At 43.5% G+C, this 12,633-nt stretch overlaps 1 protein-coding gene across 1 annotated transcript in view; it reads left to right on the forward strand.

The window, feature by feature from the left end:
• Positions 1-12,633, forward strand: part of LOC133114589 (potassium voltage-gated channel subfamily H member 6-like) — a 37,967-nt gene that overhangs the window by 14,183 nt on the left and 11,151 nt on the right. Inside the window, exon 6 of the mRNA XM_061224109.1 lies at positions 1,323-1,498. Within this exon, the coding sequence (XP_061080093.1) occupies positions 1,323-1,498 (176 nt within the window). The remainder of the gene's footprint in view (positions 1-1,322; positions 1,499-12,633) is intronic.

The following is a 12,633-nucleotide window of genomic DNA, read 5'->3' on the forward strand; positions in this document are numbered from 1 at the left end:
CAAGTACCTTAACCACTGCGCTACAGGCCGCCTCGCTTGTTGTCTTTTCTCATGGGTAATTAGCTGAACAATTAGTGCTACTGATTGGCCAGGCTGTCTTCACACCTGACTCCCAGGTGAAGAGGGGGGGAGAGGTGTTGATAACCAGCTGTTCTCAGCTCTTGAGGGCTGTGATTTGAGGATCAGGGAATTACAGGGTTTTCATTTTAAGTATCTGACATATTCTGAACACAAAATGCTCTAACAAGAGGTGTCCCTTAAAGCAAAATGAATTGCTAATTGTATTGTGTGCTTCATGTTTCACTGAGGAGCGGGTAAAAGCTGACATCAAATGGAGTTTTAATTTCAGTTTTTTTCCATATTCTGTTGTTTATGTGAAATTACATGATGTTATGTGTGCACATGAATACAATTCAAAGCTGGAAAATTAAATTTAGTAACATGGTGGTTGGTCACACTTTGTAGGTTTTTATATGCAATTTTCAAAAGAGGGCATTGGAGAAACACGATAAATTATGAAATATGTCCATTCTTTAGTTTTGGAGAAGTAAGCGTTTTAAATATACTGTCCTATTTTCAACCGGTTGAGAATGTTCTCCACGTAGTGCGTTACGCGTAGATAACCACTCTCCTTATCCCTCCCCTATAACTTCTGACCCATGGTTTGCGCCTCTGGTGGTCCCCTGGTAAAGCAATGCAAATATCTGACTAACATTAGGTGCCTTTTAAAGACTATTAGACTATTTCTGGTTATATTAATTTAGTGTTATCTAGCTAGCACTTTCATAAGGTGACGTTATCAATAATATTAGCTAGCTAGTTTGTTTTCATTAGGATGTTATAGTCATGCAATTTAACTTGGCTAGCTAGCCAGCAATTTCATTGGATAAATCAGCTTCCCTACCTTAGCTATTGATAGTTGATATACTAAGTTAGATAGCTTGTGAAAATTCATCCCTCTGAAGATGAGCGCGTATCATGGAGATAGCTATGGTTACAAACAACAATGTGTTGAAAGTGGGAGAATGGTCTTTTATAGTGGGAAATTTAGGCTAAGAAAAGTAAGTTTTAAAATACATTTAAATGACTGAATAATAATAGAAAAATTCACATTTTGTTGCCTAAAGACAACTGACAAGTGTCACATTCAACCACTATTCAACTACGCCCTTAAAAATATCAGCATGTTAAACCATTAAACGATATTTACCCAGTGTCTTCGTGAACGTGTTCAAAGCATGGGAAATGATGTGAACTGTGAGTTCTGACCCCCCAAGCCCTGACCCCTGACCCCTGACATGGCGCTTTGGGCTTCGCTGCAGATCTGAGGCCCAGCCTGCTGAACTCCACATCGGACTCGGACCTGATGAAGTATCGCACGGTCAGCCGCATCCCGCAGGTCACGCTCCTCCCCCCTCCCTCCCCCACCCACATCGAGATCATCGCCCCCAGCAAGCTCAAGGACCGCACGCACAACGTCACTGAGAAGGTCACACAGGTAGGGCAACGACCCCAGCGGTTTTCGGCTGGTGTGGCTACAGGAGCCCCCTTCGTGAGAGATAAGGGGGCTCATGCCTTCCTTATTTTTACTTTCTTGGATCCTTTCCTTGCATCCTTCGCTAGCTCTGCAGCTCCAACCAATGGAGGGAGCAAGGAAAGGATATGCGAGGATGGATGAGTCGAGGAAACGTGTATTTGGAAATGGGAATGTCCTTGCTCTTTCAAGCGCCAGTTTGAAGCCACACCAATTACAGACGTGGCAGATAGGGAGAGGTAGATCCATAGGTCGATCATTTATACATCAAGTTCCCCCCCCAAAAAAAACTTCTGCAAAGGATACACTCATGCAAAGGTTGCAACATCTGTGTTTCTGCACTTGGCTCTCCTTGCTGTTTCTTGCTGCCCACTGGCAAAGGACAGCTGTGATATTTTTCAATGTCTTTCGAGTGTGATATTTAATAAGATTGGACTTAGTAGAGAGAGAAAGAGCGAGTGTGTCTGTGTCTGTGTAGGCATGCGTTACGTGCATGTGTAAATGGTAAATGGTTAGCACCTTTATCCAAAGCGCTGGACAATTGATGCTTCTTATTCACCCATTCACACACAGACTCACACACCAACAGCGATTGCCTGCCATGCAAGGCACCAACCAGCTCGTCAGGACCATTTTTAGGGGTTACTTCAACACACCCAGGCCGGGATTCAACTGGAAACCCTCCGACTGCCAGACGACTGTTCTTACCGCCTGAGCCAAGTCGCCCCATATTGTGTACGGGTAGTGTGTGTATGTGCATGCGTGCATGTGTGTGTGTAGTGTGTGTGCGTGTGTGTGTACGTGTGTACATAGTTCATGTGTGCGTGCGTGTGTGTGGTACGGTGATGCTTCAGCTTCATGAATGTGAGCGAGATGACATCACGAGCCGCCATACCGCTTTGACCTCTGCGTGCTTTTCCATTTTGCGCACAGAAAGCCACTCAATCGCCGATGAATGTTAACAGAAATCATTTCCGAAGCGGACCGGACCTGGCCGTGAATGTGACTCACCGCGCCGGAGGCCCACATTCCCACATGGGAGCGATGCATTAACACGGACGACACGCGTGTCCCTAAGTAGCTGTCTGCATGTTGTGAATGGATTAGCACCTGCTGGAGGCACTGGGGGAATGGGGCAGAGTGCAGCTCTCAGAGACTCTTATTGACCCTCGCCCTTACCATACACACATAGGGGCCTGCCGGGTCCTCGTAACATAACGGTCCTCATAACAGTGGAAAAATGTGGAAAAATCTATCCTCTGTCCGCTAGTGTGCACAGCAACATAGGGCTGTCACACGTCATCAGATAATGATTATTAATAGTAATAATAATAATAATAATAATAATAATACATCTTATTTTACGCTGACAGGGTCTTGGGGTGCTGGGGTGGGGTGTAGTGGAACAGATATTCTTCATGAATGTCTTCAGTTGAGTATTTGGGGGGTTCTCCAACATTAGTTTTCAGCAGGGCTCTCTTTCACTGCACAGCAATATTAGGGGTGTGTCCCCATACTAAAAAAATGGATGCTCCCTTCCTCCACTCGCCTCCTTCCCCCACATTTCTGAGTAGGAGGAGAAGATGAGTGAAGCAAATGAGGATATATTTTTCAGGGTATTAGGACAAATCCGAGGCATAGCATGGTGGTGGGGGTCTGGTTCCTTGTGTTTAACTTTATTACTCTCTTCTTCCTCTGCTCTATTGTTTCTTTATCTCTTTCCTTCTCTTTTATCTTCCTTTCTCATCTCCACATCCCACATTGTTTCCATAATCGCTCTCTCCTCATTATTTTTGAAATTACGCTAAACAAATAGCCTCAGAGCACTCTGAAATTGCATTGCAATTTTAATAGCAAAATAATGACATTATATTTCATATTGCAGTCATTAGGACTGTATTATGGCATTGTTTCAAAGCATTAGGGAACAGACAAGGCCATCTGGTGGACAGCTCAAATGTTTTCATTTTAATTTTATGTAAATATTTTTGATGCAGTAATGAAGCTAAAAAAATCAGCACAATCAGTGGTACATGCTGATTCTTCTGCATGTACCTCATCCTGAGAAGCTGCAATCTACTGAATGAACATACCACATTTTGAAATCACATTATATATGTGATTCAGTTGCCTAATTCAGTTACCTGCCCTCATCAGTGAATGAGAGCTCACAGGGGGCTACAGAGTGTGGTATAAAGTGTGGAGTGTAGAGAATGGTGTGGTGTGGTGTGGAGTGTGAAGTGTAGAGCGGAAAGTGGTTTGTAGAGAGTTGTTACGTTCCAAATGTCCAATACAATAACCTGTACAATAACTAGGGACAACGTGGGCCATAACAAAATAAGGAGTTAAAATCAAAATACAGCAAAAAGGTATACCACTGCACCTCAAATAGGTAGGCAGGATTATTCAAGCACTAAGCTCTACTCCTTACCTAGAAACCAACATAATGTAATCACTTCTGAAGCAAAAACAAAATCCAGCGTCTTTAAGGACATTCCAACCCATTAAATGTTCCTTCTCTGAGCGAGCAAGAAAACATGAGCACATCCTTTGTGGAAGTATTTTTTGGGAAAGTATGATGTAAATAATTGACCTATGAATCCAGTTCTCCGCATTCGGCATGCATCTGCCACGTATGTAACTGGTGTGGCTTCAAACTAATGGTTGAAGGAGCAAGGAGATTCTATTTGCCTAATTAAAATTTTCTCAATTTCCCCGTCTTCACTTCCTTTTCTCACCTCTTTTTCTAGCCTCTCCCGATGCGTGAAGCAAGGTGTAGAAAAAGTAGGAAAAGGAAAATACAAAAAGGGGAAAATAAGCCCGTTCTACTTCTATATCTCTGACTGTTTTCTTTCTTTCATTTCCCATAATGGAAAGGTGCCTCATAATGGCTTCCTTGACTCTCTTGGCTCTTTTGAAAGGCAATCAAAAGCCTAGAATCAAGACTAGACATGGGAAACGTTCATATACCTGCACCAAGGAAGTGAATGAATACACCTGACTAATCAGAAGCTGCTCCTGAGAAGCCAACTGTCATCCGATACGGATGCTAATACCCTCAAATTAATGGTGACAGTCTGCAGTTTCAGCCCATGGTCATTGTTTCATTTCAATCCAATGTGCTGGAGCACAGAGTGAAAAGAACCGAAATTGTACAATTGTCCAAATACTTATGGACTGCTCTGTATACAACTTGTTTGCAACTTCTATACTCAATAAACAATATATACTCAATAAGCAAGAGGCCGTTTTGGAAATGGTCCTTATGGGCAGCTTCCCTGGCAGACTTGTGTGTGCCCAATCGACCGGCCTGGGTCACTGGTGCACAAGGAGATGCTATTGTCCCCTATCTGGGGATATCCTCAATTGTACATCTCTCTGCAGGGCTGCGGTCAGCTCTGGCACCGTTCCCGAATTCAATACCGGACCGTAACTGTGTCAGCGTCATCACGGTGGCGTTGTCTGTTCCGAGTGGTGTTGCAGCAGCGCCATCCCCTGGTGCCGGGGTGCACAGCGCCCCTCCAGCAGCACGGGGGCAGTTATGAAACAGTGTGCCAGGGTGGAGCGGTATTGACCGCCCTCTCGCTGACTGGCACTAGCCCTGACCTTGGCACCCAATCCTAATGGAAGCAAAGGGCAGTGTTGGAGTTAGCTCAAGAACCCCTCCTACTATCTACCGACTCTCCTTTCTCCCATGTCTTCTAGTCTCCTCTGACGGATGCCTAACAGTAGTGGTTCCTAACCCTGTTTCTTGAGATCTACTGTCTTGTAGATTTTCACCCCAACCTGATTCTACTCATTAGCAGTTATGTTGAATGAGGTGTGCTTTGTTAGGGCTGGGGTGAAAACCTTCAAGGACAAGGTTTGGAACCACTGCTTTACAGTTAGCTGATTGTACTTTACTCCTATTAGTATTCAGTTTGAGCACTATCACCCGGGCTCAATTTCTTACTATATATGTAGTAAATTATATTGTTTTCAAATGAAGTTTTAATTACGTATTTGAAGCATGGTATGCCAAATACTTGTGTATCATTCCCACTTGTGTAATTGGACTTCGATTCGCGCTTCACAAAGAGAAAAAATATTGATCGCTCTTTCATTGATTGGTCTCCATAACGTGGAACACATTGTGCATACAATAGAATTTGCAGAAGAGAAAAAAAAACATTTGCATGGATGTTGACAGCGCAAGTGTGTTAGCCGGATTAGCGTGGATGCTAACAGAGTCAGCCTGAAAGTGTAAGGTGACTTAGGGTGAACGCTAAGAGAGTGTGCCTGAAAGAGTGAAGAGACTTGGCATGGATGGCTTTTCGCGGCAAGGTCTCCAGTCAGAGAGCACGGAGAGGCTGTGTGTGGGTACAGGGTGTCCAGAAGGGGTGGGTGTATTTTGCCTTGCTGCTGGTGTGTAACTCCAGCAGGGCTCTGATAGGGCATATTGATCGTAAAGAACCCTGCATGTTTTGTGCCGTGAACACATAGCACTGCTTCTCTTCTCTTGGTGCGAGACTCAGGAACAGTGCAGAGGGGTTATGATGTGCTGTGTGGGGCCCTTTCATCTTGTGGTAGGAACCCATGAAAAAGTGTGCATTTGCTTGTCCTGTAAGATAGTGTATGTATTGCAGTATACATGTATGTGGCAGTTTTTATAAGTTTGTTTTCAGAAAAGGTTTGTTTTTTTTGTGTTTGAGTTTGGTGCTGGTACTGATTTGAGTTGGCAAGTGTGTGTATGCGTGTCGGGCTTAGCATGCGTGCTGTGGTGTGTGTGTGTGTATGCAGGCGCTCGGTAGATGGGGAGAAAGAGGGCGGAGTTTACAAGCGTGATCTCTCTCCCTCGGTCAGTGCTCTCCCACTCTCCCTCAGGGTCACATCTCACCATGAGCTTCAGACAGAAACTGAAACCTGTGAGTATTTATTATCCTTTCTGTTTCTGCCTCTCCCGTCTCACCTGTCCACACCTGCATGCCCCCCCCCCCTACCACAGGACATAGCTGCACTGAGGTCGCTATGCTACAATGACAGAGAAGTGATTTGGTGCTGTGATTTTGGGTTCTCTGCTGTTGTTATATCACCGTCGTTGCTAAGGTTGTTTCTCAAGGCAGTGGATTGTCTTAGAACATATAGCCGGACAACTTCTACAAAATAGAATGCCATGAGCAGAGATCTGGGAACATTAACACTAGTCTTGGAGGATCCCATTCTGCTGGTTTTGCACTGATTTCCAAAAGTCCACACACCTTGTGTTCAAGGCCTAAATTGTGGCTTGAAAGGAAACCATAACAACATTTAGCTTGAGGTCCCTGACAGATAATGTTAGATTTAATGCACTGTGTGAAGAAAATTCTATTTGTTTTGTTTGTCACAGATGTTACAATTTGTTTGGCATATTCATATATTGATATATTAGTATTAAAATACCTATGCAATTCTTGTGGGATACATTATAAAGCTGAATTTGTTGCCGTTTTACACTCTCTTAGCACTCTCTTAGCATCCATGTATATAATCGGTGGCCTATAGAGTATGTGTTAGCAGTGCATCTGAGTATATTATACAGGATGTTTTAGTTAAGAGGTATCAGTCTGAAACAACTTTGAGCTCATTCTGATCTCCTGATTGTTAAACTCATTTATGTTTGTGTGTGTATGTGAGAGAGAAAGAAAGAGAGAGAGAGAGAGAGAGAGAGAGAGAGACAGAGAGAAAGAGAGAGACAGAGAGAGAGAGAGATTCACTGCCCGTGCCACTAAGTCCCTGCAGCTGATTCAGAAAGCAGCTTGCATTTGTCTACAATCTTCCCTGGCGTGCCTGTGTCACACTCCCCCTCATTTCCCTTCACTGGCTGCCTGTTTCAGCTCACATCACGTCTAAGACCTTGGCACTAGACTAGAGGGGAGCAAATCGAACAGGTTCATTCCCATAGCTGTTGTCAATCTACAAACCTCACACACTGGCCAGATATCACCTCACGATCTCAGAGTGACTGGGTTTGCTGCTTCACCCAATCACGATGCCTAGCCCTTCTGACCCCTCCGGGGGAGGAATCAATTTCCCTCTGTGCTCAGGACACCAGAATCATTGGCCATCTTCCAGAGCCACTATTTTAGACTCCATCTTGCCCGCCCACCAGCATACCCTATTTTTGTATTAATTCAGGTTATAGTGGTATATGGTAAGGGGGTTATGCATTTATATTTAGAGCTTGTTATAGATATAACCTTTATGTATTAATGATTTGTACTTTGGTTCTTGGTTAGCATAGTTATTTTGCATTAGAGCTTTATTGATGTTTCATGTGCGCCCACTGGTCTGTGAATATTGTGTGCTCCACCATTGTGAGCTGCTCTGGGTAAGAATATCTTCAATATCAATATCTATTGAATGTACTATAACATAGTTGTCTGTGTGTGTGTGCAGGTGTGCATGTGTGCATATGTAAGTGGGTGTGTATGGAAGTGTGTATATATAATGGGTTTCCCTTGTGTTGCCTGCGCAGATTGAAGGTGCATTCTCAGAGCATCCTGCAGAGGGAGCCAGAGATCACAATGATCACTCTGTTACTGCCTGTAGCCTGGAGGCAGGATGAAAAACCTATTACAGATGTGAGAAGTTTCCCTCAGCGAGGACAGTGTGAGGTCAGGAAAGAACATACAGTAAATCCTCAAATTGTGTCCGGGATTCTATTTGAAGCCGGGCCTCGGATAATAGCCGGGGGCGTGGCCGATTCAGACAAATAAAAGCCGGCCCCCAAATACAAGCCGGGGTAATATTGCCTACAAGTAGGGCTATCAGTCCATGAGCACTAGAAGACATTGTTTCGATTTAACTCAATGAAATAAAAGCTCTTCTTAATATTTTATATTGTTGGTTGGTTTAATACTGTTGCCAATGAAAAGTCGTTGTCCTACACCATGGGTCTCCAACATGTTGCTCTCAAGCTACCAGTCGCTTGCCGCCCGCTTCTAAGTAGCTTGCCAAAGGCTAAAGCAGTATACATTCAAACACAATTGTTGCCGCAAGGCATTCCAGCCTACGAATTTAATAAAAAGTAAATCAATGTAAATGTAAATAATTAAATAATTAAAAATTAACTCAATTTTGGCTACTTGGCCACGCAATAAGGTTTCCATGTATTTACAGTGTGTGTGTGTGTGTGTGTGTGTGTGTGTGTGTGTGAATGGGTGAATGAGAAGCATAAATTGTACAGCTCTTTGGATAAAGGTGCTATATAAATGCCAAACATTTATCATTCTGAAGCTGGTGTGTATGATTCTGAAGCTGCTGTGAATGATTCTGAAGCAGGTATGAATGATTCTGAAGCAGGTGCATATGATTCTGAAGCAGGCATGTGTGATTCTGAAGCAGTTGATTGGCATTACTTTGAACCAGCGCATTATGGCAGAGTGAGCACTGTCAGAACCTTAAATGCAGACATAGTGTGTCAGCAAACTCAAAGCATTGTCTTTTTCAGCTTGTGTCTCTGCTAAAATCCAATGGCTTTCCCCCTTTTGTGTACTAATGGAAATGGTGTAGATTCAGCCTCATTGATGCTCATTGATGTTCTCTCCCTCAGTCTCCCTTAGTTAATCTGAACATTATTAACCCAATTCACTATTGGCAGAGAAGGGGTCACATGTTCTACCTGGTGAGTTAATGGTCTATAAAAGGGCCCTAGGCTCAGAGAAAGGCAAGAAGGACAGACTGCCACATCGCATCCCTAGAGCACTACCATCCAGCGCAGAGACCAGGCAGGGATGGAGTGGGAGAGGTTTCTGCTCCAGAAGGAGGACAGTGTTCTGGGTGTGCTGAAGGAAAGGCTGGGCTGTTGTGGGAGGGAGCAAGGCACAATAGAACACCTGGACATGGAGGCTCTCATCGTGGTTCCGGTCAGTATGGCAAAACCTATGGCTAAAGCTACCACTGTGGCTACTACTACAGATACTGCTACCACTACATGGATATCCATGGATACTATGGACACGACTACTGCTATCACTACAGTTTTCGGCTACTGCTACCACTACAACTATGGCTACTACCGCGGCTACCATTACAGCTACTGCTGCCATTAACATTACACCTGCAGTAGACAATGTGCTTTTCCAGCATTATTTTTTAATCTATCTTGATGGCTGGTCACAGGTTTAAAATGTGCAGCATAATGCTTTCAGTTAAACCATCTTCACTAAGAGAGAAAGCATACCTACTGAAAAACAGCACCTGGTTGATGATGGCTTACCCATTATATAAGCTATTAGACACATTATATTAATATTTCTATAATTTGAATCTGTTTCCCCCTTATTTTGTCTCGTGAATTTGTCATCTCTGACTGCTGCTGTACCACTGCTTCAGTCATGCGCGGTATGTGTACATGACCGACACATACCGCTAATGCTGCTAAACATGGCTACTAAGAAGGAATACCATTTTAATGCTGTGGAGTATGGAGGCTGTAGTTATATGATATTGGTGATATAGGTTCATTTGTGTCGTAAATGGAGGTACAGCAGGGATTTTAGGCGTGATGTACATTTAAAGGTTTGTGTCTTTCCTTTCATTTCCCTCTGTCTATCACTTTCTGTTGGTATCCCATTCTCAGCAACATGCTTCTTTTTTCTGTTAATAGAAATAATATACAGATTTTTTTGGGGGGGTAAATTATGTTGCAGTTAATGTCACAGATATTCAAAGTGACATTAGATCTTTTTTCATAATTACATCAAAATTATTTTACTTTGAATATCTATACAATGCACAGCAGCAACATTGCTGTGTTCTTCTTGATAGAAGAGGGGTGCTACAAAAATCGCCCTCTTTCTCACCAGACAGATGCCTACGCGCTCACAAACCCCCACCCTCGGCACACGGAATTACTCTGTCAATGGACACTGATTGATTTGAAAATCAGGACATGAGGACAATTCATGGAAAATTCTGGGCTCGATAGACGCCGTTTGTGTGGATGACGCTGTAGTGACTGCAGCCATGGTAATGTGGCTGAGGCGCTGCAGAGTGCATCAGCGTTTACAGGAGCTGCATGTGAGCTGGTGTGCATCGGACCACAGCCAGCAGGGCTAAGCACCGCTTTTCTGCTGGATTTTTAGCTTTTCTGTCAATGGAACACCTGGCTGAGCTCATTGCTTGAATCACTGGTCTGGACATAATCCTGTCTGAAGTTCTCCTATGGTTCACTTCTCTTACCCTGACACATCCTGCAACTATAGGGCTTTTGCTTTGGCACATCCTACTAATATAGGGCTTTAACTCTGACACGTCCTACTACTATAGGGCTTTTACTTTGATACATCCTACTACTATAGGATTTTTTACACATCCTATTAATATAGGGCTTTAACTCTGACACATCCTACTCCTAGAGGGCTTCCACTTTGACACATCCTACTACTATAGGGCTTTTACTTTGACACAACCTACTACTAGAGAGCTTTTACTTTGATACATCCTACTATTATAGGGTTTTATCTCTCACACATCCTGCTAATATAAGGCTTTATCTCTAACACATCTTACTACTATATGGCTTTTGCTTTGACACATCTTACTACTAGAGGGCTTATGCTTTGACACATCCTACTAATATACATCTTTTAATTTGATACATCCTACTACTATAGGGTTTTTACCTTGACACATCCTTTTAATATACTGCTTTAACTCTAACTCATCCTACTACTAGAGGGCTTTTACTTTGACACATCCTACTACTATCCTACATGGTGCTTCTAATGGGTATTTACTCTGACATACAATGGGCTCAATAATTATTGGCACCCTTGATAAATATGTACACATACTGTAACCTAAACAATTAAATAAGTTATTGGCATATGCTTTATTTTCCAAAATGTGTAGTGTGCTTTGAGATAAGGTTAAAGAACACGTTTAGAGGTATCCATGCAGAACTTTTCAAAATCATTCATATTCTTGGGTTTGCACTTATGGACCCCCATCTTCAGTTCAGCCCTCAGGTTTTTGCTGGGATTTAAGTCTGGAGACTGAGTTGACCATTGCAGAACATGTTGTTTTCACTTAACTATTTCAGTGTGACTTTTTTTCTCAGAATTCTGGTGGCCAATTTGGTGGCCTGTTTATTTCAATCACCCATGTATATTGAAGAAACACTGCTACAACCCTGCCCCCCGGTGGCTGGAAAGAGATCGAAACGCCTTCTTCAAGCTGCATCATCTCATTACATTACATTACATTACATTACAGGCATTTAGCAGACGCTCTTATCCAGAGTGACATACAATGAAGTGCAAATCGAACACAGGGACAAGTGCGATGAGGAGGCAATCTCAAGCCTTGGACCGTGATTCCGGGGCAATCAGGGACACTTGCATGTAACAAACCTCACCCGCCGAGTACCTCCCACCACCCTCAGAGCGGCAGCACAATTATACCACTCCTACATACTCAGGTCTGGCAGGACCGAGGCGGGGCCTTTTCTGTATGGATTTTGATGTATTTTGAGGTCATTGCCCTGCTGGACATCTACCTACAACCAAGCCTCAGCTTCCTAGCGGAGACAACCAGATGTCCTGGTACTTCTGGTCATTCTTAGTGGTCATTCAGGTGGTGATCCCCATCAGCAATAAAGCCACTGATCCAATCCTTTCCATATGCCTGAATGGAGCCTTAACCAGATGAGCCACTCAGCGGCCATAGACAGTAATGTAATGGAGGCCCACAAATGTGACTATGTGAATGAGAGAGATGCTGTATCCCCCCTTCCCCTTGCCCTAGCTGTCATCTCTGTGCTCTGCATGTCTTATTCTAAAGCTCAGACCCAGTGTAAATGATGAATAAAGTGCCACACTCTACAGGCCTGACTCATATCAGGTCTGGCATTGTTATTTCCTACAATGCATCATGATGGTTTGCATTGTCATGGGTGATGGGATTATTTAGCTCAAATTGCCTTTAAATTGCTTCTAAGCAGGAAGCTCATCATCGAAGCCTGCCTTTCTCGTTTGCCGTTTCTGAGCCTGCAACCAGGTCGAATGTAGCAATGTATCCAGATGTACAAAAGGGAGGTGGCCTTCACTCTGAAGCCCCAGGCTGTCAGGTGGCCATAT

The sequence above is a fragment of the Conger conger genome, chromosome 16, assembly GCF_963514075.1.
Source record: "Conger conger chromosome 16, fConCon1.1, whole genome shotgun sequence".
NCBI classification, from domain to species: domain Eukaryota; kingdom Metazoa; phylum Chordata; class Actinopteri; order Anguilliformes; family Congridae; genus Conger; species Conger conger.